The sequence below is a fragment of the Apteryx mantelli genome, chromosome Z (genome assembly GCF_036417845.1).
Source record: "Apteryx mantelli isolate bAptMan1 chromosome Z, bAptMan1.hap1, whole genome shotgun sequence".
Classification (NCBI taxonomy): Eukaryota; Metazoa; Chordata; class Aves; order Apterygiformes; family Apterygidae; genus Apteryx; species Apteryx mantelli.
In genome coordinates this window covers 74,044,786-74,069,155 of record NC_090020.1, presented here as the reverse complement: position 1 = coordinate 74,069,155, position 24,370 = coordinate 74,044,786, and the positions used below count along the sequence as shown (strand labels likewise).

At 36.7% G+C, this 24,370-nt stretch overlaps 1 protein-coding gene across 1 annotated transcript; it reads right to left on the bottom strand.

Moving 5' to 3' along the window:
* Positions 1 to 4,561: 4,561 nt before the first annotated feature.
* PRLR (prolactin receptor) lies at positions 4,562 to 19,969 on the bottom strand. Its single transcript, XM_013961066.2, has 12 exons — positions 19,900 to 19,969; positions 18,790 to 18,922; positions 16,616 to 16,785; positions 15,646 to 15,812; positions 13,917 to 14,058; positions 12,316 to 12,448; positions 10,913 to 11,082; positions 9,448 to 9,617; positions 8,312 to 8,456; positions 7,399 to 7,498; positions 6,363 to 6,432; positions 4,562 to 5,723 (listed from the first exon to the last, which is right to left on the bottom strand). The coding sequence occupies exons 1-12, from the start codon at positions 19,967 to 19,969 to the stop codon at positions 4,686 to 4,688; spliced, it is 2,508 nt and encodes an 835-aa protein (XP_013816520.2). The 3' UTR covers positions 4,562 to 4,685.
* Positions 19,970 to 24,370: the final 4,401 nt, after the last annotated feature.

Sequence of the window (24,370 nt, the reverse complement as noted above, 5' to 3'; positions counted from 1 at the left end):
GTGCTTCAGATATCACAAATACTGCATATTCATTTTTGATACTTGCTGTTACTACATATTAAATACTTAAGTGACATTTAAAGCAACTGTAGATTTTCCAGCCATCTAAAGATAAACACATAAAACATACCACAGAATTCATAAATCAATTATCATTACATATTTGTTTTTCAGTTTGTTCCATAAACAAATATATCCTCTTATTAGTATTATAAAGGTCGGTTTACTACATTTTTATTAAATAATGCTTTGTAGTTATATAATATCACAAGGACCATTCTTCAAGCCTGTAATTTTATGTGACAATAAGTTTTGGCAGCACATGTCCCAGTTCAACAAATATTTATTTAAAAGTCAGGAACATTACACTGAAAATACCAAAACATTATATCAAATATGTCTTTGCTAAAGAAAAAAGTCTAATGAGAAAATTGAAAATAATGAGGAGTTGTATTTCTCAATATGAAGAAAAGCTGTTAGTAATTTCTGAATCCAAAGGAAAGATAATTAAGTAAAAATATACATATTCAATTTTATGAATTTTATAAAATGAGTTACTTCTGAAGAGCGTTTATGCTTCCTTGTAGGGCTTTTATGCTACTAAAAGGCAATTTACACTTTAAGTGACACATATACAGATTTGACATTAAAGACATCATACAAACTTTTTGAAAAGTTTTTCAAGTAAGAAATTTATCCAGTGGGGCAAAGGCCTGAGGGCTGATCTCTGTTCCTGGGGTAAATTCTGTGACATAAATCATTGTCCTGTGTATGCAGGGAAGTTTCAGGAGCCTGTTATTCCCCACTCGTGTATTGTAACTTCACAACAATCCAGTCTGTACAACTGCTACAAAATCTCTTCTATATCATAATAAAAAGCAACTCCTTAAAGAGCTGTAAACAAAAACAATATTGCAAACAAAAAATGAAGTACTCAAACATCCAAAGGCCAATATACTCAGCTGAAGATTATCCTGATTTTACAGAACACTAGTTTATTCTCTTTTTGATGTGCAAAAGTACTGTTCAGACCAGTTTCAGAAGGCATTATTCCCACTGATTTTGGAAAATAAAAGCACATCCAAAGGAAAAATAATCACACTGCACATTTGTTCAACTTGAAGTATGAAATATGTTTATGAAAAATATGTTCAGATTATATTTATACAGCAAATCCCTCAACAGGCTGAGCTAATTCTAAGCAACCAGCAAATGTACCTTTTGCACTCCGGCTGAATTTCTGTTTTTTCACAGAAAGCCACAATGATTTGACATCATGAGACATTCACTTGCAGAGGTGGAAGAGAATCTATGCCTGACAAGGTGATTTAGGCTACCGTTCTTTCATAGCTTCAGTACCAATTTATAGCAAGGCATAGAAACTCTTCTACTCAGTTCTCTTTCTGTGTGGATTACTGGAGGGACCTTCTTTTCAATATCATCTCACAATCCTGGCTTTTCAGGCAACAATACTGATTTTTTTTCTTGTGGCAACTTGGACTTTGCATGAGCATGTAAACTACAGGTCTTTTGAAAATCTGATCTTTTGTGTTTTATAAACTCAAGGTCTTAAAGTTAACAATATTCCTGGGATCCAATGGCTGGAACACAATCGGACATACTCCAGAATATTAATACGGCCCATATTCTTTCATTTAAGCAACGTCAACACAGAAAATGTTTTAGTAAACATGACTGAAATTCTGATTCTTGGGCTAGAGAATCTCAGCCCCTGATTAGAGCAAGCTAGGAGAGACAAACTTTAAATACAGTCAATGGAGACTAGAGTGTGAATCATCTCTTCCTAAAGTAGACTCTTGCATTTGGTCAGATGAATCATGCTCTAGGCTCCACAGTCTACAATAAAAACTTAGAAACCTGATACACATATAGATACCTAAAGTTAGGCAGGATAATCATACAATTCACATCTGCTAAAAATTGTGCCTGGCTGCCGCTGGTCCAAAGTAACCAGTATGACAGCAACAGCCTGCTGCTGACACCTTACCTGGTGCTTTCTTTGGTTTATAACATCTGTACTAGCTGCCTGTGTATTAACCTAAGAAATCCACTGCATAAGTAAAATCTTTAGGTTGTAGGTTGACAAGATTCTACCGCCTCTGTGCATCACCAGAGGGACACAAAAGGCCTGCAGCCGCATGTCCTCATGGACATGGTCAGGAGTAGAAAACAACTGCTTGGCTCAGATACGGCTATCTGTGTAAAGAAAAGGAATGTGTCTGATCCGAACCAGGTCTACCAGATTCAGTCAGGAAACCAAACTGTAAATGAAGTACTGTCAGAGAAAATCAGACAGTGTATTATCAGCTTGCATACATGCACACAAACAAACGGCTGCCCTGCAAAACATCCCAGTTTTGACCGATAACTTGATAGTTTCTTTGCAGTATTTTAGCATCTCTAGAAAATCTAGAAGATATACTACAAATGCTACAATAAAATTGTCCTGGTACCATTAACTAAGCAAAATGTTAAGCTGCTCTCCAGAGTAGCCAATTCATGTCTTCAGGTATTTAAATTAAGTGGCTGAATTAAGAATCTATGATCCCTCCCTGTACATTCAGCAGAGCATCCAGATTGCTCTGATTGCCCTCTAGAAGTGGGCAACATACTTACTGCCTGTAGAGAGGCCACAGACCCTTAATTTGATTCCTAAAGTGAATGTTACAATATATATTAACACATATGTTTATATACTCACAGATAATTAGTTAAGTTCTAAAGTTCTGCCAGTGAAAGGGCCAAACAGCTAGACTGATTTGTACTTGGCAGTTCCATGGCATGAAGGTATAATGTGAGAAATCTATATGCCAAATTAGATGTGGCCTTCTGGGACTTTCAAAATCTGAAAGTCTGTTTTGACTGGCTCTCCAGCAGGTTACCTGATATTCCAGGAAGGCTGACTCAGTGCATATAATAAAAAGTTGGAGAAATGTGAAGCTGTTTAGGAAAGACAAGAAAGAGAATGGAGCTCATCTATGGTAAATACACTTTCCATCACATGCCCAATACAATTTCGCTTCCCTTATGTTTCCAAATTCCCCTGAAGCCAGTGGTATTGACAAAATGCTTGACCCAGTTTTAATGAATCATCACTTGGTCACTCCTTCCTGGAGTAAATTAAACTTTTCTTTGAAGAAGGAAGGGCTACAGAAAGTTCACAGCCATTGCTAACCATCATTTTGATTCTGCCTTCAGTCACATGTGGTAAGAGGAATCCTTATTGTTCCCAGTGCTGTTCTGGGGGCAGCTGTTCAACCCAAGCACATGGACTCCTTTTTTTCATTCCCGTCACCATTTCAGCAGAGCACTGACTCTGACTTTATGCCTCATATATCAGACTTTTGAGGCTGCATTCTGATATTCATTTTAGTAGTTCAGTTTGAAAAATCTGACTTCAGACTTTCCTTTCAGGCTCAGAGAAAAGCCCAGACATTGTCTTAGGCTGGAGGAGAACACCATTCCATTCAGGAGTGGCATCAGGCTACAAGTTCTGTGGGAAAGATGCTGTGCTCTCAAAACCTGGATTCTGCTATAATTTTGTAATAACAGCTAGTAAAAAACATGTGGAATAAATAATTTACAATTCAAATAGTAATATATCTGCAGAATATTAGAAATATAGATTAAAAATTACTTAATCTTAATTACTATAAAGTTCAATCTTATGTTTCATATAGAAATGGCAGCTTTACCCCTTACTTCTGTTGCAGCAGAAGGAAACAGAAGAGTTGTTAAGTAGCTAAATAACATTGAGAAATTAAAAATGTTTTATTTTGCTTTTTTTGGTAATAGAAAAATAGCCTTTAAAAATACATTGTTAAACACATGGGATTGTACTAAAGTAGAATTGTATATTATATACAGTAAGGCAGTATATCAAATAGTGTCTTGCTATTTTTTCATATTTGGTTTGATTGGAGTAGGATATGAATGGGATGTGAAGTTATCTGTCACACTGAAAGCAAAATATATTTAGAATGATTTATTATTTTACTATAATTAGTTGAATATATTTTGTTTTATATATGATTTTTTCATATATAAGAGGGGGTTTTTTTAGGATTGAGAAAAAATATAAAGAAAACAATCTAGTGTCAGAATGCATTGAGAAAAACACATTGTATATCAGAACATTATTTTGTAGTGATTTATCTGGTTTAGGAACTGCTCTGGTTAGGAACTGACAACCATGGTATACTGACTGACTCTTAACAATTTTCATCTTTGTTGAATCAGAAATATTCCCCTAGGTTTAAACAAATAATAGAAGATCTCAGAAGCTGAATAATTTGTTTACAATGTAGTTTTTCATGGCACATAATATCCATTTCTTCTTTCCCTTTTTCAGAAGCCTATGTTAATGATCTAAGGTTTACTTCCATGATTATCATTATATCAACCCATAGTTTATTTTATTCTCTCTATAATACACATAGGAGGCTAGGTTTTTTAAGGAACTCTTTGCTGTGTGTTTTTCTTTTACTGTACACAACTATTAACAGAATCAATATGTAAATCAAAGACTTGTCAGCTAGGAGAAGGTGTAAGCTACAATTATGATGTAGTAGCATAATCTTAAACCACAGAGCTTAGCTTTATTATATTGATTGTATTTAACTCATTCTGTAGCGTTACCTGATGAAGAATAATCAAACTTTCAGTTATTTAAAGGAGGGCATAAAGGAAGATGGGTCCATGTACTCTGATCCACTAGCCTCTCTTTTGCACTCATTTGGAGCTGTCAGACAGTAGCTCATATTTTTCTCAACTTGACCTTGCTGAAGGTTCTGAGACGTTTCCTTTGCAGGTTCTTGAGACACAGGTGTGTGCTGGACTCTTGAATCTGGCATTAATACTAGAATATTGTGGTCCACAACTGTTGAGACCTTTGTATATTCTTTGCTGTTTCCTGGAACTGTGTATTTTTCAATTTTTCCACTATCTTCTTTATGTTTCAGTAATACTGCTGGCTCCTCATTCTGTCTAACTTTGTGAACTTCTACATAATCCATTAGTTTAGCATTCAAAAAAGATGACTTTTCATTGAGTCTGTTTTGCTTGACCTGTATTGTGCTTTGGTCATTTTTGGAATGCATATTCTCCATCTCTTGTTGCTTTTTCAAGTTTTCTTCACAGAGAGTTTCAGTGGTAGAATATCGTGACTGATGTTTTTCTTCATTTACCACCAAAACTGGTGCAACATTCACATTTGTGGTACTTAGTGTTATCTTATGTGCATCTACAGTACTGTGATAGGCAAATGTAGAAGGATGAATAATATCCATTTCTGGTAACTGAGCTGCAGGCCACGTGGATGATTTGGTACCTGCAGTGTTAAAAGGGAGCGCTTTCTCTTCTGAAGCCATACCCGGAGTTTCCCAACCCCCTTTTCCTGCATTATTTTCATGAACATCTCTTACATCTTGTGTTGGAAGTTTTGATGGAAGGGTGCGGGACTCCCTGCACTTCTCAGAAAGCAGAGAAGGGCTGTCACAGCTCCCTCTCCCTGAGTCACTGTCTGTTTCCTTGGAAGTCATTTGCGTGTTTTTACTGGGATGACCATTGTTATGACCTCGCATAAGTTGCTGATCCTCTCTGTCCTCCACCTCCAGATATTCTATCAGTAGTTCCTCACAGTCTGATGTTGGAGGGAAACCATGGCAACCAAGAGCACTCAATAATTCTTCAGACTTCCCTGTCTAAGGGCATAATAAATACGACACTGATACTTTGTTCACTGCTAACCTTAAGGTTTACATATGACTAGAACAACTGTGAACAATTTACATAGTTAATATGCAATTACTTAAATTGTTGTATCATTAGACCTAAACTGAATCTCTACTGCTGAGAAAATAGTGGAAGAACTTTACCTCAGTTCTCTAAGTGGGAAGACAAAATCCCAGAATTCATGTTCCTAAATGTAAGGACCTGGGAACTTCAGGGCAGGTTAGGGTCTCATGGGTTTGGCAAGAAGGGAATGGAGGAGAATGATAGCCCAGCCATGTCCTGTCTCCTCAGCATGACGAGATTGTAGAGAGCTTTTCTGTAAGAACTATTGGGAAGATCACATAGGCACTGGCTCTTGTGGTGTCCCAGGGAACAACTGTTGTGCCAAACCCTGTTCTCAAACCCCTGCCTATCACTAGTGCAAGGCACTAGTTTAAAGACTCTGCCTATATGTTCCACAATATCATACTGAAAGTTTTGTTTATTTTTAACATTAATTAAATTAATTAAAGCTATATTGTACTTAATTATGGTAATTGATTTTGCTAGTACAGAATTTGGAAAAGTATGTAATGGTGAATTCTTTTGTTATTATCAGGGGTACTCACCTCCAACAGATGTGTATCTATGCCTTTTATCTTTGGTCCTGGAACTGGTGGTAGGATAAAGGCTATCATTCTAAAAGAAACAGATCAAACACATAATGTAAAAGGACAGGCCCTATCTCTCTGTTTGTTCTCCCATTTTCCCTGAATGTGACTGAATTTTCAACCACTTCTCTGTATCTGATATGTCCCTAGTGGACCTGTTTCCTGTTTACCTTCTCAAGCTGGATAACTTACAGATCCAGGTATAGGTTATAAGTTATCCTTAGATGTATTTAGAAGGAAGAGAACAGCACAAAAGTAATTATTATTAAACTGGAAAAGTAACACTGCTAATATTCTTTTACTGTCCTTTCTCCCTTAACCTCCAATCTTCTGAAACCACTGTAACTTCCTCCCTGGTCAAGACATAGCTGTCTACTGCACAGTGCAGGAGGACTAGCAGACCTCTACAGACATGCTTGACTGTCAGCTGACAGCTGCTAAACTGGATTTACAATGAATGACTTTGGCTGGCTTTTCCTTCAGTGGTTTCTCTCTCTCTCCTCTACTCATCCAGTAATTTTTGCAAAACTTGTGCAAAAGTAATAAGCTTTGAGACATCTTCCTCTTTCAGATTTGACTGAAATTAGTCAATGATTTAATAAATTATTCAGGGAATTGACAGATGGGCAGAAAGACAATCTCATAGTGTAAACCTTGTTTCCCTTAAGAAACCAAGCTAAAAAGCAAAAGTGTTTTCTACAGAAGTAGGGATACTTCAGATGATAATGTTTGCTGAATGCTTACAGGACTAACCAGGATGCTCAGATCTGATAGAGGTGTGTCTTTGCCAATTGAAAATTTTTGTTTTTAACCTGGTTTTCCAAAAGAACATACATATCTCTTTATCAGTTGAGAATTTGAAGTCAAATTCCTCTAATTTATAGTTGGTAAAACAACACAAAAACTATAGGAAATTAAATCAAATGTTACAAGCCTGTTTTAACAAGTTTGCTGAGATTTTCAACTCTATACTGTCATGAAATTGATGACTTACCTGTACCCTTTTAAAACCATTGTCCAGCTCATGATTAAACATATGAGAGATGATAAGACACCCACGATGATCCACACAATCATATCTTTTACTCTAAAGTCTGGGAAACAACCAGAGTTATTTAAGGACACATGCCTAACATTTACACAGTAAGTATGTAAAAAAAGTCTGAAATGGCTTTTATTTTAAAAATGGGTCTAAACTGCCAAATGGGGTATTGAATCTAGCAGCCATTCCTAGCATAGACTGATCTGATAATTAATATGCTTTTTATTAATGGTATTGTGCAGGAAATAAACTATGTCTGGGAAAAATGATATAAAAATGCATGAAGAGGGAAATTTTGTCTTGGTCAGTTACAGCTATTGGGTTCAGATCTACTTATGTCAATGCTATAGTCTTTTCATTATCAAACACGTATCATATAATTAATCAAATGATAGGTAAAATGATCTACGACTAGATGGTTTTAAGGATTTCTGTTGTAACATCATGCTTTTTATATTCAGGTGTTCAGTTTGAATTCATTCCGGATAGATAGACAGTAATCCAGAGCTGTTAGTCTGAAGATAATGATCATTTGCTGTCTATGTAGTACTTTTAATGCAATTGCCAGTATTCTGTTCATTAAAAACTACCATTGTGAGAACAAATGAGGCAATAAAGAGAAAGGATGGGGTTTAAATAGGTAAGGAAATTGATTCACCTTCTTAACTCCTAAAAGTAATGAAGGGGAGAGCTAACTGAGTATGGTGTAAGGAAGCTGAGAATTCAGTTACCTTAGCAATGATGTTCTTACCTGTCTTAGGGAAACTATGGGATGGCAATCTTCATGGCTGCTCTGGACAGCTAACAAAAATATCACATGAACTTCATTGTTACACTGTTATTGAAAGGATGCTTGGCCACTCACCACTGGGGATCTGAATATACTTTTCTGAGCTCCATTCACTCCATGATCCATGGTGGTCTGGTTTGCAGTGAATCTGTACAATGTACTTCTTTCCTGGATTTAAACTAAACATTTTATATTGCGTTTGCTGTCCAACAAAAATAGTCTGAAAATAAATTAAAAATCATAAAATCCATATAAAATTAAGACATTTTGCTATGAAAATCATAGCTAATTTAAAGTCTTGATAACCAAGTTGGGAATATAGGATGGATCTGGATAGCTTCATAAGGATTGTTATATGGCACAGAATAACGGTACATCTATTTTATTTCTATGGTTCAGCATTCTTACATAATGCAGTGGGAATGATATTGAGCCCTGTTATACTCTGCAAATGAAACTAGTATAACAACACATCATGAGCATATGGCAAGTGGGAGGAACTGCAGTAGTGGTGGGAATGCAATAGTGAGAGGAGGAGAAGGAGGCAGGAAACAGACTGGTGAAGAAAATGCAGAGAGCAAACAAGGAATGTGGAAGTTGGTGAAACTGCACAGGGAAGGAAACAGTGGACCTTGCAATGACCAGGGAGCTGGAAATTGCAGTGGTAGCAGGAAGGAAGAAGATACAGAGATGTCTGGGAAGTACTGCAGCAGACAAGAAAGGGATGCTGCCCAATGCCAATAGCTGGAGTCTTTAATTTGCAACCCATTTATCTGAGTTGTACATGCTGGGCATAGACAGGTATTTTTATGTGGCCAGGACAACTGTCACCTAATGGTTCTTTGTACAAATGTAAATCATTTTACATGATGTTATTGAGCTTTCTGTTATCTAAGAAGCGCTTGTGGTTGAGAAACAGATTATCAAAAAAACCCTGACAAAATGAGAATTAACAAATTAAACTATATACCAATGTGATTAATACAGAATTATCACAACTAAAACCAAATATTTTACCACCTTCTATTACACAACAGAATCTGAGATACCACAGTCTTCTCAGTAGAAAGCCATAGATCACAAAAGCAGAGCTTTTGAAAAAGACTGAACTGTTATATGTGCCCACTTCATCACATTCAGGCATGGAACCTAGCTGACAAAATCTAATTGATCAGAAAACATCATCTAGCAAAAATCTGCAGTTTTCTTACCTCCCATTCCTCTCCTTCTTCAGGCTTTAGTCGCAACTCATACTCAAGGGTAAGCCATCCAGATCTGACATCAGCCAGTGGGGGTGGAAACCATGTCAGGACCAGATATGGTTTTCTGTTGGTCGGCTTTTTTAATTCTAGAGTTACATTCACAGGAGGATCTGGCTGTACTGTTAAAATAAGAGAACTGACACTAAGAGTCTGCAAGACTTTTCCTTGCATCTTAGGAAGACGTATAAAATAGTGCGAGTGGCAAGTTGCCACCTGTCTAGTAACATAGAACTGGTGCTGAGATACAGGAATCAAGAATTTCCTGATAAAGTAGCATGGATGTATGAATTTGAGGTAGCTGAAGAACAGTAAATAAGTTGAGTTCATATTGAGATTTGCATTAAATGTTTATAACCAGAAATTATTTTTCCACCATTATCATTTATTGTTGCTCTTCCCTACAACTATGTTTCAAAGTTAACAGAAACAAAGTTAACATATTTACTGCTGTGTTACGAAGGTTCTGTTATATCATAATGTTATCAAAGTAAGCATATACATTTAGGAATGCTGAAAACAGAGATTTAGTTGATAAAACCTTTTCCCTCATCTTTTATATTCAGAAAACACACCAGCATAATCCCTACATACATAGGGTATATTTAAAAATAAAACACAACAGTAATATTAAAGCTCCATCTTTACTTCAAAAATAAAATAAAATGGAATTCAGCTTTCAGCCACAGTCAGGGTTGCAGCTACCTCAGTTCAGAGTACTAAAGTACCTGGATATAGTGCATGTATTATTTTCCACTGTCTTATGTGAAGTTTCAACAAGTAAGTAATCATGGCATGGAGGTAAAATGTTAAGCCTTTTCTCCAGGAGCACTTCTTCAATTACTAGGCTCTCTGTAGACACACCATTGATAACAAACTGGTTATCAGTAAAAATGTTGCTATCCCTTAGAAAAAAACTAAATACTTGCCCAGTCACTCTGTGGAAAAAGTCTGAGAAAAGAGATTATCAATATACTGTGCTAGAAAGAGCACTGATTTAGCGTCTCTTTGGTCTGAGGGAAAAGCAAATTTCAGAGAAGTATTTTTAGGTAATCAAATTTAAGTAATTTAAGTCTTATTAGTTAAAAGATCAATTTGATTTCAGTTGCTGGTACACTGGAAAAGGATTTTAGGTGGATGATATTTCTTGACTGAAAGAAATACGCAAAACTATTACGTGGTTATCTGAATGAATTTTTTAAGCTTTTAGCATTTTTAGGCTTCCTTTGAAAATAAAATGCTAAAAGGATAAATATTGATTTATCATTACAGCAGATGAGATCTTATTTGTTCTTATATGTTTTTAACTTGGATATAATATTGTATATGAGAAGAGCTGGATTTAAAATTCTAGGTGTCAAAACTCATAATTTTGAATGAGTTAGGTTCCACTTAAAAACCTTTATTCATCTCTTACCTATGTAAGTCACATCCACGTAGTGAGGATCAGAGCTGTTACTTCCCATTTTGTTAGTTGCCCTTACAGTCATATTGTATATAGTCCAGAAAGAGGTGTGTTTTTTATCAAAGTAGCAGGAATTGGGGCCTCCAGTTCTGTAATCTGGACATTCATAAATTTGTTCTTCTCTGAAATGAAAGAATCACAGAGATGAGGATACATACAGAGTACAACACCTGACTTTGATTACTAGTAGTTCAGTATTATTTAGGGCTGGATCAGATTCTTTGCACTGGGCAATATGAAGAACATTAGAAAACTGCTTTCAGACTAAAGAGTCACTGGGCAATTCCAGAGACTGTAGTAAGCATCATCCCCCCCAGGATAAAAACTACCAAGTCTGGAGTGTTTTAGCTGCTGTAGATGCAGCAGCAGGCTAGCGAACTGTAACTCTCACTTTCCCAAATGCCATTCTCCACTGCATAGTCCTTACATGGTCCAAAGAGCAAGTAGAAAGTGATCGCCAAAGTCTTCTAACTCATCTATTAAAAACTGAGTATTTCCAGTGTTCATTTCAAGCTTATGTTAATTCTGCCCACATCATAGACTTGCAGTCTATTTTGTTTTTTCATCACCTTTTCCTCCAAAAAAAAATCTATTTTCTGTCTAATTTGCACCTGTTGAGCCTGTTATACGTGTTTCCAGGTTTCTCTGAGAAGCAGAATAACAGAACAGAAAGGTATGGATGTGGGCCTCATGCTCTGCCCTGTCTGGCTGCGCCAGTGTCTATCTTTTTCCACGGACTAGGGTCCATCTTTTTCTACAGTTCAGCATCCAGTTAGGTCAGTCCAAGGCAGAGCAGTGCTGGGATGAACCAAAACTAGTTCACTTCACAGTATCTCCCAAAATATTGACTTCTGCTTAAAAATGAATATTAGGCACTTGACTTAAGTTCGAGGCACTAGATTGCCACAGAAGCAGTGAAGCATTCATGGCCTATGAATACCTGTGCAAAAAAGCATTATCAGAAGATGAAAATTTTAATATCTGGTCCTTTTGAAAAGCCTTGTGTCTTGGGCTGTGTAGTCAAGGAGCTACAGGACTGTATACTTGTATCACAAACAGTATGACATGGTTAATGCTTCATGACAACTTTCAAGGAAGTCTATCCACACCAGAAGAATTAATGGCAGTTTGAAAAACCTGACATTAAAAAGAGATCCCATTTCAACCTTAAATATGTTGTTGCTATTCCAGCAAATGTCACTTGCACAAAAGCCTGAAGCTATTTTCTCTTCTCTGATAATTGTCTATGATGAATGAGCAAGTGGAAAAAGGCATCTCTTAAATGCAAAACCAATTAGGCTTGATTTTCCAGGTCCTTCTGATAAAACACTGAATAATTATACACATCTTATTACCCTTCTTTGCTGTAGAGCAAAGTATAGTTAGTAGGATGTCCTCCATCTGAACCAGGTTTCCACCAACAAGTAAATGTTTCCTTTTCTGGAGAACGACATTTTATTATTGTAGGCTTTTCAGGAGGTGACTGTCCTGCAAGAAATACAGAAATGAAATAATTAGTAAGTTTAGACCCTGAATTTATAAAACACTGTCAAGTAGAGCACAGAAAAAAAAAGATTTTGCTTCAGTATTAGCATAGGAAGGCAAGGATGGTTCAGTGTTTAGGGCAGCAGCCTCCTACTTTGACCTGGATTCAAAATCCTTTTCCACTGCAAGTCTGCCAAGGGACTATGTTCCAGTTTCCCATCTGTGGCTCTTTGCCTCACAAAGCTGATATGGGATGCTCATACACTGTCACAGTAGGTTCCATAAAATGATTTAAAATATACTCTGCTATTCAATCTATCTTCTACATAAACCATTTTTCTTATAAAAAATATGTTTCAAGATGCTTCTCATTATTTCAAAAGTATGCTGTTGCTTGTTTTGACTTTGAAGGAAAAAAATGAAGACAAAATTAAGGGTTTCCCATGTGTTTATGTCCTTGCCAGTAATCTCTTTGGCGGTACCTGATGATGCTAAGCTGACTCCTAAGATATAAAAATGAAATTCTCATATTTCCTTTCAGTGACATTATGCTCAGTACCTAGGCTACTTGCCTGATTGCTGCCAAGCAATTTCTTATTACCAATTTGGATTCCTGATGATATTACAGACTCAAGCAAAACATTTAGAATATGGTAGAGGGAAGAAAGCACTTAAGTTTTGACTAGGATGATGCTGGTCAAAACTCTGATGTGATCGAAACTGTTGCAGATGCGTATTTGTGGCAAAATATGGTCTTATTACATTAATAATATATATTTTCCACTATTTAGAATAGTGCCATTGATTTTTCCAAACTTCTAATTGCCTAAGGCAGATCTGAAAATGGGACATTTAAATATTTCTCTATTAACAATATTTCAGCAATCTTCATGTCAAATAATAAATAATACAGTTAATGACGGAAGAAGGAGAAGATTTGAGACAACCTGACTACAGTGTCTGATAAAAAGACACAAGGTCATCCCTATTTAATGTGTCCACTCAAAACCAAGAGAACACAGATAATTATTCCCATGTGATAGTGGCTGCAGTGATATGCCCTAACAGACATGGTGGTCACTTCAGTTCAGTTACCAATGAACAAATGAATGACTTATACAAGTGCCATTACCTGATACCTTCTTACAGATGAAATCAGCAAGATGTTTAAACGGACAGACAGGACCAAAAAGCTATGCAGACACGTCTGCATCAGAAGTGACTTCCTAGTAAATCCCAGCCTGTTCGTTATAGCCAATTTCAGCAAAGAGGCCAAGGACTGAGTGGATCAACAAGATTAAATATGCAATTACACTCCAAAAATGGTAAATTGCACTGAAGCTGTTTCTCCAGCACTATGCCATATCTGGGTGAGGAATCTGGTTTTAAGGGCTGCCATTTAGGCACCTTTCACAAAACTGAGCTAGTTAGACTTTATACAAAATTAACAGAACAATAATCATTCACTCACCACTGGGGATCTGAATTTGTCTTTCTGGGCTCCATTCACTCCATTCTCCACAGTCTAGCATGCAACGGACCTGAACAACATACTTCAACCCAGCATTTAACCTCATCACCTTGTACTGTGTCTGCACTCCAACAGATATTGTCTGGAAAAGAAAACAGACTGTAGAAATAATAAAGAATTGGGGCATAATAATGAATAAATCATAGAGGCATGTCATATCCATATCAAAGGGTCTTTGACTTCTGAAGTGTTTTGGTCGGAGATTTTATAAAGTGTTAATTACAAAGAAGTAAAGGTAGTGACTGACTTAATGGAAATACTCACTTTAGTGACCCTGAGATTCTGCTACTTTATAATGTGTAATTTATTTTAGACTTCCCATAAATTAGTATTCCATCAAGTCCATGATGCAAGGAACAACTCACAGATAATCCCTCTGTGTGATGCTTCCCAGTGGCTGGTTTTAGGGCTTACTATTAAGTTTCGTACATAGGCCCCTTGAATTACTCTTCAGAAGTCTAAAGACACATAGCTTTCTCCATTGATTAGGCACCAGCAATTTAGGTAGCATTGAGGCCATGTGAATATGGCCTTAAGAATTATATTTTATTCTGGTATCTCAGCTGTGAGAGTGCTGTGGTCCGCTTCTGGCAAAATGGCAATAGCTGGGAACATGAATGTAGAGAGTGTTGTGATAGGGGGGTTCTGACAGGGGGAGTTGCCCCAACTGATCTTATAAGAGAGGATGATGAGTATCAGCCCAGTTAAACAAAATAAAACAAAATAGGGAATTACTGAGAAACTTTTGAAAGGAAAAGAGTCAGCCTGAAAAGCACTATTAAAGAAGCATGACAATTTGTAAAAGTGGGTGGAAACCATGGAATGGGAACAAGAAGTAGCTGAAAGCTGGTTTGACGCTACCAGAAGTTGCTCTGTTAGCACCATGACTTCCACCCATGCCAGACAGAGCAGCCTTCCTGTCTGACGCTGGGCGTAACTGTGCTCCACACACCTTGGGTGTGCATATGTGCCCTTGTGGGGTGCTTTCTCACTGGTGTGTGGTTTAGCAAAATGTAGGGAATGGCATGGGTTCACATTAAGTTAAAGTAGCCATGTGTCCTGCAGAGGAGGGGAACAAGCAGGGGAACTTGCACTTCCAGAACAGGGGTGTATGCTTGTTTATGTGCTTACATCTTCTTGGGATCAGTTATAGAAAAGTGTTTAGACTTCTGTAGGTGTCTATTAATGCTTTGTAAGTGTCAAGTATCGTGACTAATCTCTTGTATTGTTGATACTGATCCTGACTGTATAGTTCATTGATTGTTCATTAATTACATAGAGCAATCTATGGTTTATTAGTTACATGCTATTAATGAACCAGTAAACTGCTTTGACCCTGATTTGGTTTAAACTATGTGAACTGAGCAATTTTTCACTGTGACACTCAGCAAGAGACACATTAATGATAACAATTACAATTAAAACTCTATCAGCAGGCTAAACAGTTTTTCTTTTAGCATATGACATTCTTATGACAGTTATGCAAACACCTAGAATTTCACTGTCACTATAAACCACTAAAGTACTCTTCTTTCCTTAAAGAGATTTGGATACATTAATTTTGCTATCCTCTTAGAAACTATAATATGTATAATACCAATAAATTAAATTCAGACAAGAGAACTAACTTAAAAGACAACTTACGCAAGAAATATTTTTGTTTCCTTACCTCCCATTCTTCCTCTTCCTCAGGTTTTAATCGTAACTCATAGTGATATACATGCCAATTAGAGCTGACATCAGCTAATGGAGGTGGAGACCATTTTGCCCAAAGGTATGTTACACCAGCAGCTGTTTTTGTTTCTAGAGAGAGGTCCACAGGAGAATCTGGCTGAACTGTATAAAAGAAATTAGTATTTTAATTTTCTTTCAGAAAAGGTACCTCCTTTATGGCTTTGTATTTAATCACATTAATTTCAGATCATTCTGCATTCCTGTAAGGGAACGATACAATAGGCTTCTTTTCCTTTCTCTTTAACAGTGTTTAACTGGTACTGATTTACCAGACTATCAGAAGATTTTAGACTACTCTGAACTTGTCAGGCTAAGGAATACAAGTCATACTTTCATTAGGCCACTCTTAGAAAATAAAAATGTCAGGTATTTCTTAGCTAAAAAGAATGACTACCTTTATCATTATAATACATCGAATATGTATATGCAGAAAGCAGAATGGAGTTAGGAATAAGAAATATTATGAAAATAATGCACAGCACTTTGGCAGTTATTTTAATCCTCCAAAGATTGCAATGACAGCAGCCAGAAAGATGTTCACATTTGGAAAATTTGGTCTGGGACATACAGGTAACTTAACCTAATTTGAAAGTTTTATAATCTGTACTGCTAGGAACCTACAAAACTGTCATCAAGTCTAATGGAAAAACTGGAGATAACTAATAATTGGAGCCAATTTTTCAGCCAAAATTTAAATGACAATAAAATGTATAACTGATTAATTTAAAATACAGTTTTCACATAAATTACAGATATGTATTTTAGATCATCTGTAGATAAACACTCCTCCATAACAAGTTTCACATAATAAGGAAAGAAATCTTTCAACACTAGTCGTTCTGGGATTAAAAAACAGATATATCCCCAACTAGTTTTTTTTTTCCATTTCATTCTTCCCTTTTTACCTATGCAAGTCACATCCACATACTGAGGATCTGAGCTGTTACTTCCAATTTCATTTGTTGCCATTACAGTGATATTATATGTTGTCCGGTAGTTGGTGTGTTTTTTATCAAAGTAGCAAGAATTGGGACCTGATGTTCTGTAGTCTGGACATTCATAGATTTTTTCTTCACTGAAATAAAATAATTTTATAAGTTAAAAGTTCAGGAAATGAAGCAAAGCAGATAATTTTTTAGTAATGGCCTAGGTTCAGCAAAGTACTTTAAAATGTTTAACTTTAAACATGTACGTAATCCCATCTCTGGGAAACATTTCAGTGAGTATCAAATGGTATTAGCCTAAATGCTTTATTGAATCATAAGCTATTTCTCAGTAGCAATTGTTCAGGTCAAAAGCTGTTCATTGCTTTTCTATACATAGGAATATGTTAACAAAAGAATGGAAAGAGAAACTTCCAGAGACAGTACAAGGCAATTTTAAAAAATGTTTAAAAGCAAGTTAAAAGGCAAATTAAGCACATTCACTTTGGCTAAAGAAGGAAGGTTGCTAAATACCTTCTTTACATACCTTCTTTACAGTGGAAAGTAACTTGATGGCCCTATGGCAGAGGAACGTTTTTTCAGCGAGATGTTGATTTACCTTCTTTTTCATATGATCATCATCACAACTGTCTCATTAATTTTTTTTTTTTTAATAATTCATGGTCTCTTACCTCTTACCTTTACATGAGTCTGGGACTTTTTTAGGAGAGGGATTGTTTTGTACTCAATCGAAGCTGAACTGAGTGATATACTCAGAGCCTATCATAGGTGTGAAGAACTGCATAAACCCAAAGCACCAGCTGAGATGGTTCAGGGACATTTGTCCATTTTTATGCTCTGTGCACCACTAATAACAATGTCTCTTAGTTACCCTTCTTATCTCATTTCTGTTGGATACAATCCTAATCTGTAGATCTTGTATTTGATGCTCCTTTTGGGCCTTACTCCCATCTTCGCTTTGTGAACGAGGACAAAACTGTCTGGAAACTATGGCCCAGATCTGTGTAGCCTGGCAATGTCTGCTGTTCAGCAGATTTAATAAAAAGTGATAAGCATCTATTCAGAGAGCAGGACTGTTCTGGGCTGTGAAAGGTATGACTTAAAATGCTTATAAAAAGTTTTATTCTGACTGAGATTGAAACATTTGAATTTTCATAAAGTAAAAGCTCCACAGACGTGCCCACTATGGATAAAGGAAGCATGATCTATTTCAGACCACTGTTGACTGTGGTAACTTCATTAAAAGCTGCATCTTTCCTGATCAATTAATACTGAATAATTCAAAGTTTATTTAATTAAAGCAGGGAAGTCTGAGGCTTTACCATATCTATCCTGAACTTCACCAGATTTACTCAAAGAAATGGAATCTCTGAGCTCCCCTGCTTACTTGGACCTGTTCTGAGACCTCTTTTTTTCAGGAAGAAAAAGGCAGTTATGCAAAGAAACACAGGTTAAGCAAAGTAGCTCAACACATACAGCTTTTATCTGTAAACAGTATGAGGGTGTCACAGATTTGTGGAAAACAGTAAGTCTGAGACGCAGTACTCACATCTGATATTACTCCGTTTTGTGCACCACTAGGTTGGCTACAAATCTAGGAGGGGAAGCAAAGATTTTTCTGCCTCTGGTTTCTCCAGCCACGGGCTTGCTGTGCGTGGCAGTGGAAAAGCTCCCCGGCAGGGCGGTGGCACAGGCCCTGGCTGCAAGGCCCTGCCCTGGGGCCATGGGGAGCTCCTGGGGCGCCCATCTCCTGTCCCGTAGGGAGCAGCTGGCCCTTGCTGCGCCCTGATCTCCCCGGGCCACTAGATAAAAACTGCTTGCCTCATAAGGTGAAGAAATTGCATCTTTCCCAGTATGTGTTTAGACCAGGGAAATTTTACCTCAGACAAGTTTCATTATGAACAATCTGTTTGAAAGTTTGGTACTTGTAGTAGTCACATTTCTTTCACCAAGGGAAAGCCATTCATGTCATATAGCCCTTTTTGGTTACCTGAGGTTTAACATGGGCATCGTGGTTTAACATGGCATCATGAGATATAATATCCATAAAAATAGATTTCATACATTAATGTGATCATTCCCTCATTCTGTCATAATCATCACTTGATAACTTACAGAATAATTATTCTTTTTACCTGTCCTTGCTGTAGAACAGGGTGTAATTGGTAGGAAGTCCTCCATCTGAACCAGGCTCCCACCAGCAAGAAAAGGTTTCCTTTTCTAGAGAACGACATCTTATCATCTTAGGTTTTCCAGGAAATGATTGACCTAGGGAAGTACAGAAATCCACCTAGTTATATCAGAGTTGGACAATGTTTTTTTTTTTTTCCCTAAATGGTGAATTTGACAAGAAATGTATTTTTGAGGAAAATAAAATTATTTGAAACTATGGACTGAATTTGGTAAATAAATCTGCCTGGAGAATGGTCAAAAATTTCAGAGAAGTAAATATATTTTATTTCAAGCTTATAAATGACTAGTAATATTTTTTATTTTTCAAATGAACTTTCAACTCAGTAGTAAATTCAGTAATCTCTAAATTAAATTTAAAATCTTGTAAGTAAATATATGGCTGTTTGTTTTTTCCTAAAATATTCAAAATATTTAACTTCTGGTCATCTTAGAGCTAAATTTCACCTTCAGTTTTTCAACAGAACCAAAATTCCATTATTTGCACAACTCTAAAAATATCTCATATTTGGGGTAAATTACAGGTAATAAAAATTAGAAGAAGAAAGATTCAATGGGCTGGATGGAATATTTTGGTATTGGCAACCTGAATGTATTCATTAATTATTTGAATATTGCCTAATAATCCCAATATATTTAAGAATATTTCCTGTTAAGACCACTTGTCATCAACTGCTTAGAACACAGACCATAAATTACCTACATTTTGACATGAAAGGCATATGGCTTTTCAACCTAAGCTTAACTTTACTTCAGTAAAGTTCCATAACGTATCTCTAATAGTGTTACTATACATATGATGCTAATTCCCAAGAAGGTGACAGGGACGGAGTGAGTGCCTTTCATCAGCACCACATTAGCATTAAATTAATACTATAAAAAGAAAAGAGGATTCAAACCATTTTCAAAATCTTCATACAGAAATTTATAAAAAAAATAGTAATTAAAATTTGTACAGGCTCCAGCGATGTTCAGGACAGATTGGGTAAAGCCTCAGACTTTCCTAAAGAAAATGTTTTAAGGAAAACAAACATTTTGTGAAGTGTTTTACTTACCAGACAGACACACTGTAGTCAGAGAAAGTAACAAAGTAATTTGAACTGATGATATCAATTTCTGCTTCATGTTGACCGCTTCTCCCCAGGGTGGAATATCAGATCAATGGCTCACTGAAAAATATGCCATCATGAAATAGTTAATTACAATGCTTAACATATAGTACACATCATTGGCTTGATCAAAGTCCTTTTTGAATTGCAGCTAATTGAGTCTTGTTCTTTCTCAAAAAGGTGTGGCAGAAGTTATATTCCCGCTTCAGAAGTAGCAAAGCTTAATCAGAGAGTAGTAAGTAGGTCTTCCTGAAGGTCTTTTAACCATCTGTTAGCCTTGCTGGGATTAGAATTTCACAGCATTAACAAATCTCGCATATTTATTTGGCATCTTGGGATACTGCGTGCTTTTCTTAAAGCTCTAACTTCTAGACTTGTGAACTTACCGGAGAAATCAGCCTTTTAACAACAAAAAATACATATTTAGCCCTGTTGATACGAAGAGCTCAATGTATTTGAACTCTAAAGCTTCTGAAAACAGAAGGCAAATAGAAATCCACAATTTATTTAAATATTTATAATTTCTGAGCCAATCTCATGACTTCTAAATACTCAGGACTGGCAAAGGTGAACTCAGGATCACCTCAGCTGAAGAGTGCTACTCCTCCTGTGTGTTCAAATCATCGTTTTTATTTTTGCAGTAAAGTGGATATGTGAAGATCAGAAAAAAAGAAACCAGGGAAAATATAGCATAGCTTCACAGATAACTTCTCAGGCGAAAATGCCAGAGGGGATGCAATTATCCCCCTTTCTTCCAACGACAGAGGTCAGAGGCAGCGTTGCAGAACTTGGCCAAACTGCAGTGGTGCAGAGCAGGAGGCCACCAGCCCTGCAGACCGGTTCCTGCAGTGGGCAGGTCTGACACCACTAGATGTCCTCAGAATTCAGGCTACGGCTCAGGGAGATCAGTATTCCCTGCTGCTGTTAAATCTGCCTGCTTAGCCTGAAGAAAAGAAGGACTTAAAGCAAACCTCCTGCTCGTCCCACCAATATGTTTCCTGGTTGGAGATGGTGACTGGAGTCGATTGTCAGATTCCCAAAAGCCAGTATCACTCTTCGAAACTAAAGAATAGCAATTTACTATCTAAAAATGAAACCCCTTACCTCAGCTTCCCACTCCCACCAAGCACATGTGACAGGTATTTGTATGCTTGAAACCCATTCAGTGTAGCACAGTGTGGGAAAAAGCTGTCTCTTTGCTGAGGAAAATTCTTTGTGGTTTATCAGATGACTCTATTTTCATTATGCAATTCATTTTCTATACCAAGAAAGTCTATAACCCATCGGCACATAAATGTTCTCCAAGAGCAAAGGCAAAAGAAATATCAGTTAATTTAACTGATTCTAGAATGTTTCTACTAGCAACAAATACTATGCACAATGTATTGAAGAACATTTGGCTACATTTTCATATACTACTTCTGAACATTCAGACATGTTTCATGCATACAACTGAGCTACACGCTGCAGAATTGCATTTGTGTTAGTTTTAAACTCACATACAGCTATCTGCATACAGTCAGTGCAGAGCAGGCCATTTAAATATAAACTCCATTTTGTGTAAGCACATGCCGATTTTATGACTGTAAACAGACTGCAGGCACAAGTGTTAGTGTTTAACTTCTGAAACGAGCTGAAAACTTGGTGTTATATAATGCGGAACACACAGACCATTGAGTTCCTGCAAGAAAAAGGTACATTTTTCAGGTGAAAAAATGAGCTACAAACAATAACCGTTTCATGTATATATGATAGTACTTTTTATTATTTTATTTCCCCCAATAGTTGAAACATTGCAAAATTAATACAGCACTTTCAAACTGATGCTCATACTGTGCTTCCCTTATAAAGAACTGGTACCATAATTTTTCGTTTGTTTTACAGATGTATTGAGAGGCATTATCATGAAAGAGCAGAATTAGAGTACTCTATAAGGAAAACAGAAAAATGTTGGGACTCGAGAACTGAAGAACTAAATTAATAGGATGTAATTAATGCATTTAAAAACAGATATTTCTTCTTGGGAGCATTTTTTGTTTAAAAATGAGATGAACATGAACCACCTCTGTAATGCGGTTGCAAAAAAAGCAAATGCAATTCTAAAACAGAAGGGATACAGCAGAGGAATATGGACTTACTAGTGCTACAGACTAACATTTGGAACATGCAAAACTCTAAGTACAATTCTGGTTACCTGTCTTCAGGAAAAATCAATTCAGGATAACCTATTTAGAGCAGAGTTAGAAAACAACTACTAAAATGAGGAGGGAATAGAGAGGAAAAGAGATCTCATGCTAGAGACTAAAAGAATTGTCTTTTTACTCTGGGCAAGGATGTGATTGTGTTCTATAAACATAGCAGGGGATTAGCATCAAAAGAAGGAAAATAAATACGTGTAACCTCTAGCAAATGTTGGGACAAGAATAAATGGCCATAATTATCCCTAAAAATTAGAAAAATACTGTAATCATCACAGCAGTGAGGGTCTGGAAGAGTTTTCTAAAAGCAATCTAGTTTTCCCATGGAGTTTGATCTATTATAACAGATACAACATGGTTGTTTCTAATATCTGGGGACTGGACTTGGTGACCCAGTATAAGCCTTCCAGGCCAATGTTCCTGTTCAAATTAAATACCTTGAATTACTAACAGTTAGAAAATAGAGCACAAGTATGAGATGGTCAGATGTCCTATTTTATTTTCATGACTTAATGCTTTCAAAATATTTTCTATTAAAGAATTACCAGAGCCTCTGTTCATTTTAAGATCATAAGTATGTGTTTAAAAGCATCTTAGAAAAGCTTTATTCTGATACTTGTGTATTACTTTCCGAAGAAATGTCAGCAGCAGCAGAGCAGTGGTCAGAAGGCTTCAGGCATATTAACCATATTCCATTCATTCCAGTGCCTGCATTTCTATGGTTGCCTGGTATTTGCTATTTGTGGTTCAAATATTATTTGTAAGGCTTCTGGAGAGATCTCTTGTTTTTTGAAAATACTTACTTTAATTGAAAAATTAATGCCCAGTTTGACATAACTGTATCAAAAGTGTACCTCTCCTATCTTCAACTTAAGAATCCTTTCATAAAAGGACAACTAGCATTATTGAAGATGCTAAGAGTGAGGGAATGCCTCACTTTTAGGACTGAATACATTCTTTTATAAGGGATACAGTGAACATTGGTTTGCCAGAATGTCATGCAAAACCAAGGGCTGAGTAACTGATAATTAGAGATTATATGCCTTCTTTTTGAAGTTTTAGATTTAATTCCAACAAGGTTATGATATTCTGACATTACAGTTGAATACAGTTGAATTTCTCCCTTTAACACAGTCATTATGTAGTATTTTATAGCTGCATTCCACCCCAGAAAACAGTGCATCTTGATGGAGACTGAAATTATTACTGTGGTTTTAGAGTGCACTGAAGAGAGCAGTGCTATATTCCTACAAAATAACCCTGCTCTGTAATTAATCATATGAAACTGTGGAGTTGAAAACTGCGCTTACAGTGCTACTAGATGAAGATGAAAGTTAATACTAATACTGAAATCAGGTGCTATGGAGCAGGGTTGAGAGAAAAGTGTCCTTTTCCTACTTCAGTTCTAGTCCTTACATTCTTTTCTATCTCTTTCTTGGCTATGCTTATGGACATATTTCTTGAGACTGACAGAGAGGTCTTTACTCAGTTGTGCACAGATGGAAAAACTTTCTGTTTGCAAAGTTTCCAGGCTTGCGGGAAGGGGCAACAACTGTATGCTAGAGCATCCACTGTCAGTGACATTCTGTTCATTACTCAGTGCTTTGCTTGTGTTGCCAAAGACACCTAAAGCCGAACGTATTCTACCAACCTGTACTGAGCAAGACTTGCATCCCTACTAGTTATGATAAACAATGTTCAGCTCTCAGGCCTGTGGTAAGGCAATCTAGGGAGTCTCAAAAGAACGTGGTTCCTTATTATTTGACTGGCTGACACAGTGGCCTTTGAACTACAGGTGTATGAAACCAAGTACAAATAAAGAATAGAATAAAGCAAGAACGTGACAGTCTGCAATTCCATCTAGAATCCCACTGGTCACACATTCTACTATGCTGTGAGTTTTGCGCGAGTCTGCCTTCCCACACTGAGTTCTCTATGCCAGCACTGATGACATATGTCCATAACAAGACAACATGGGCATCACAATCACTAGATGTGTTTCCGAATGGTGGCTGGGATTATACTGAAAATTAAAGCTGTGGATGTGCAGTAGGTGTGCAGAGCTCTGCTCTCTCTCTTTTTGAATGAGACCTAATCAGAAGTCTCCAAATTCTGCATCCCTCAGGCATCCAGCACAGACTTTACAGAGGTGTATAGCTATAGAGAAGAGTGGAAGTTCAGACATGCCTCTGATCTGAATTTCTTGTGACTAATTTCAG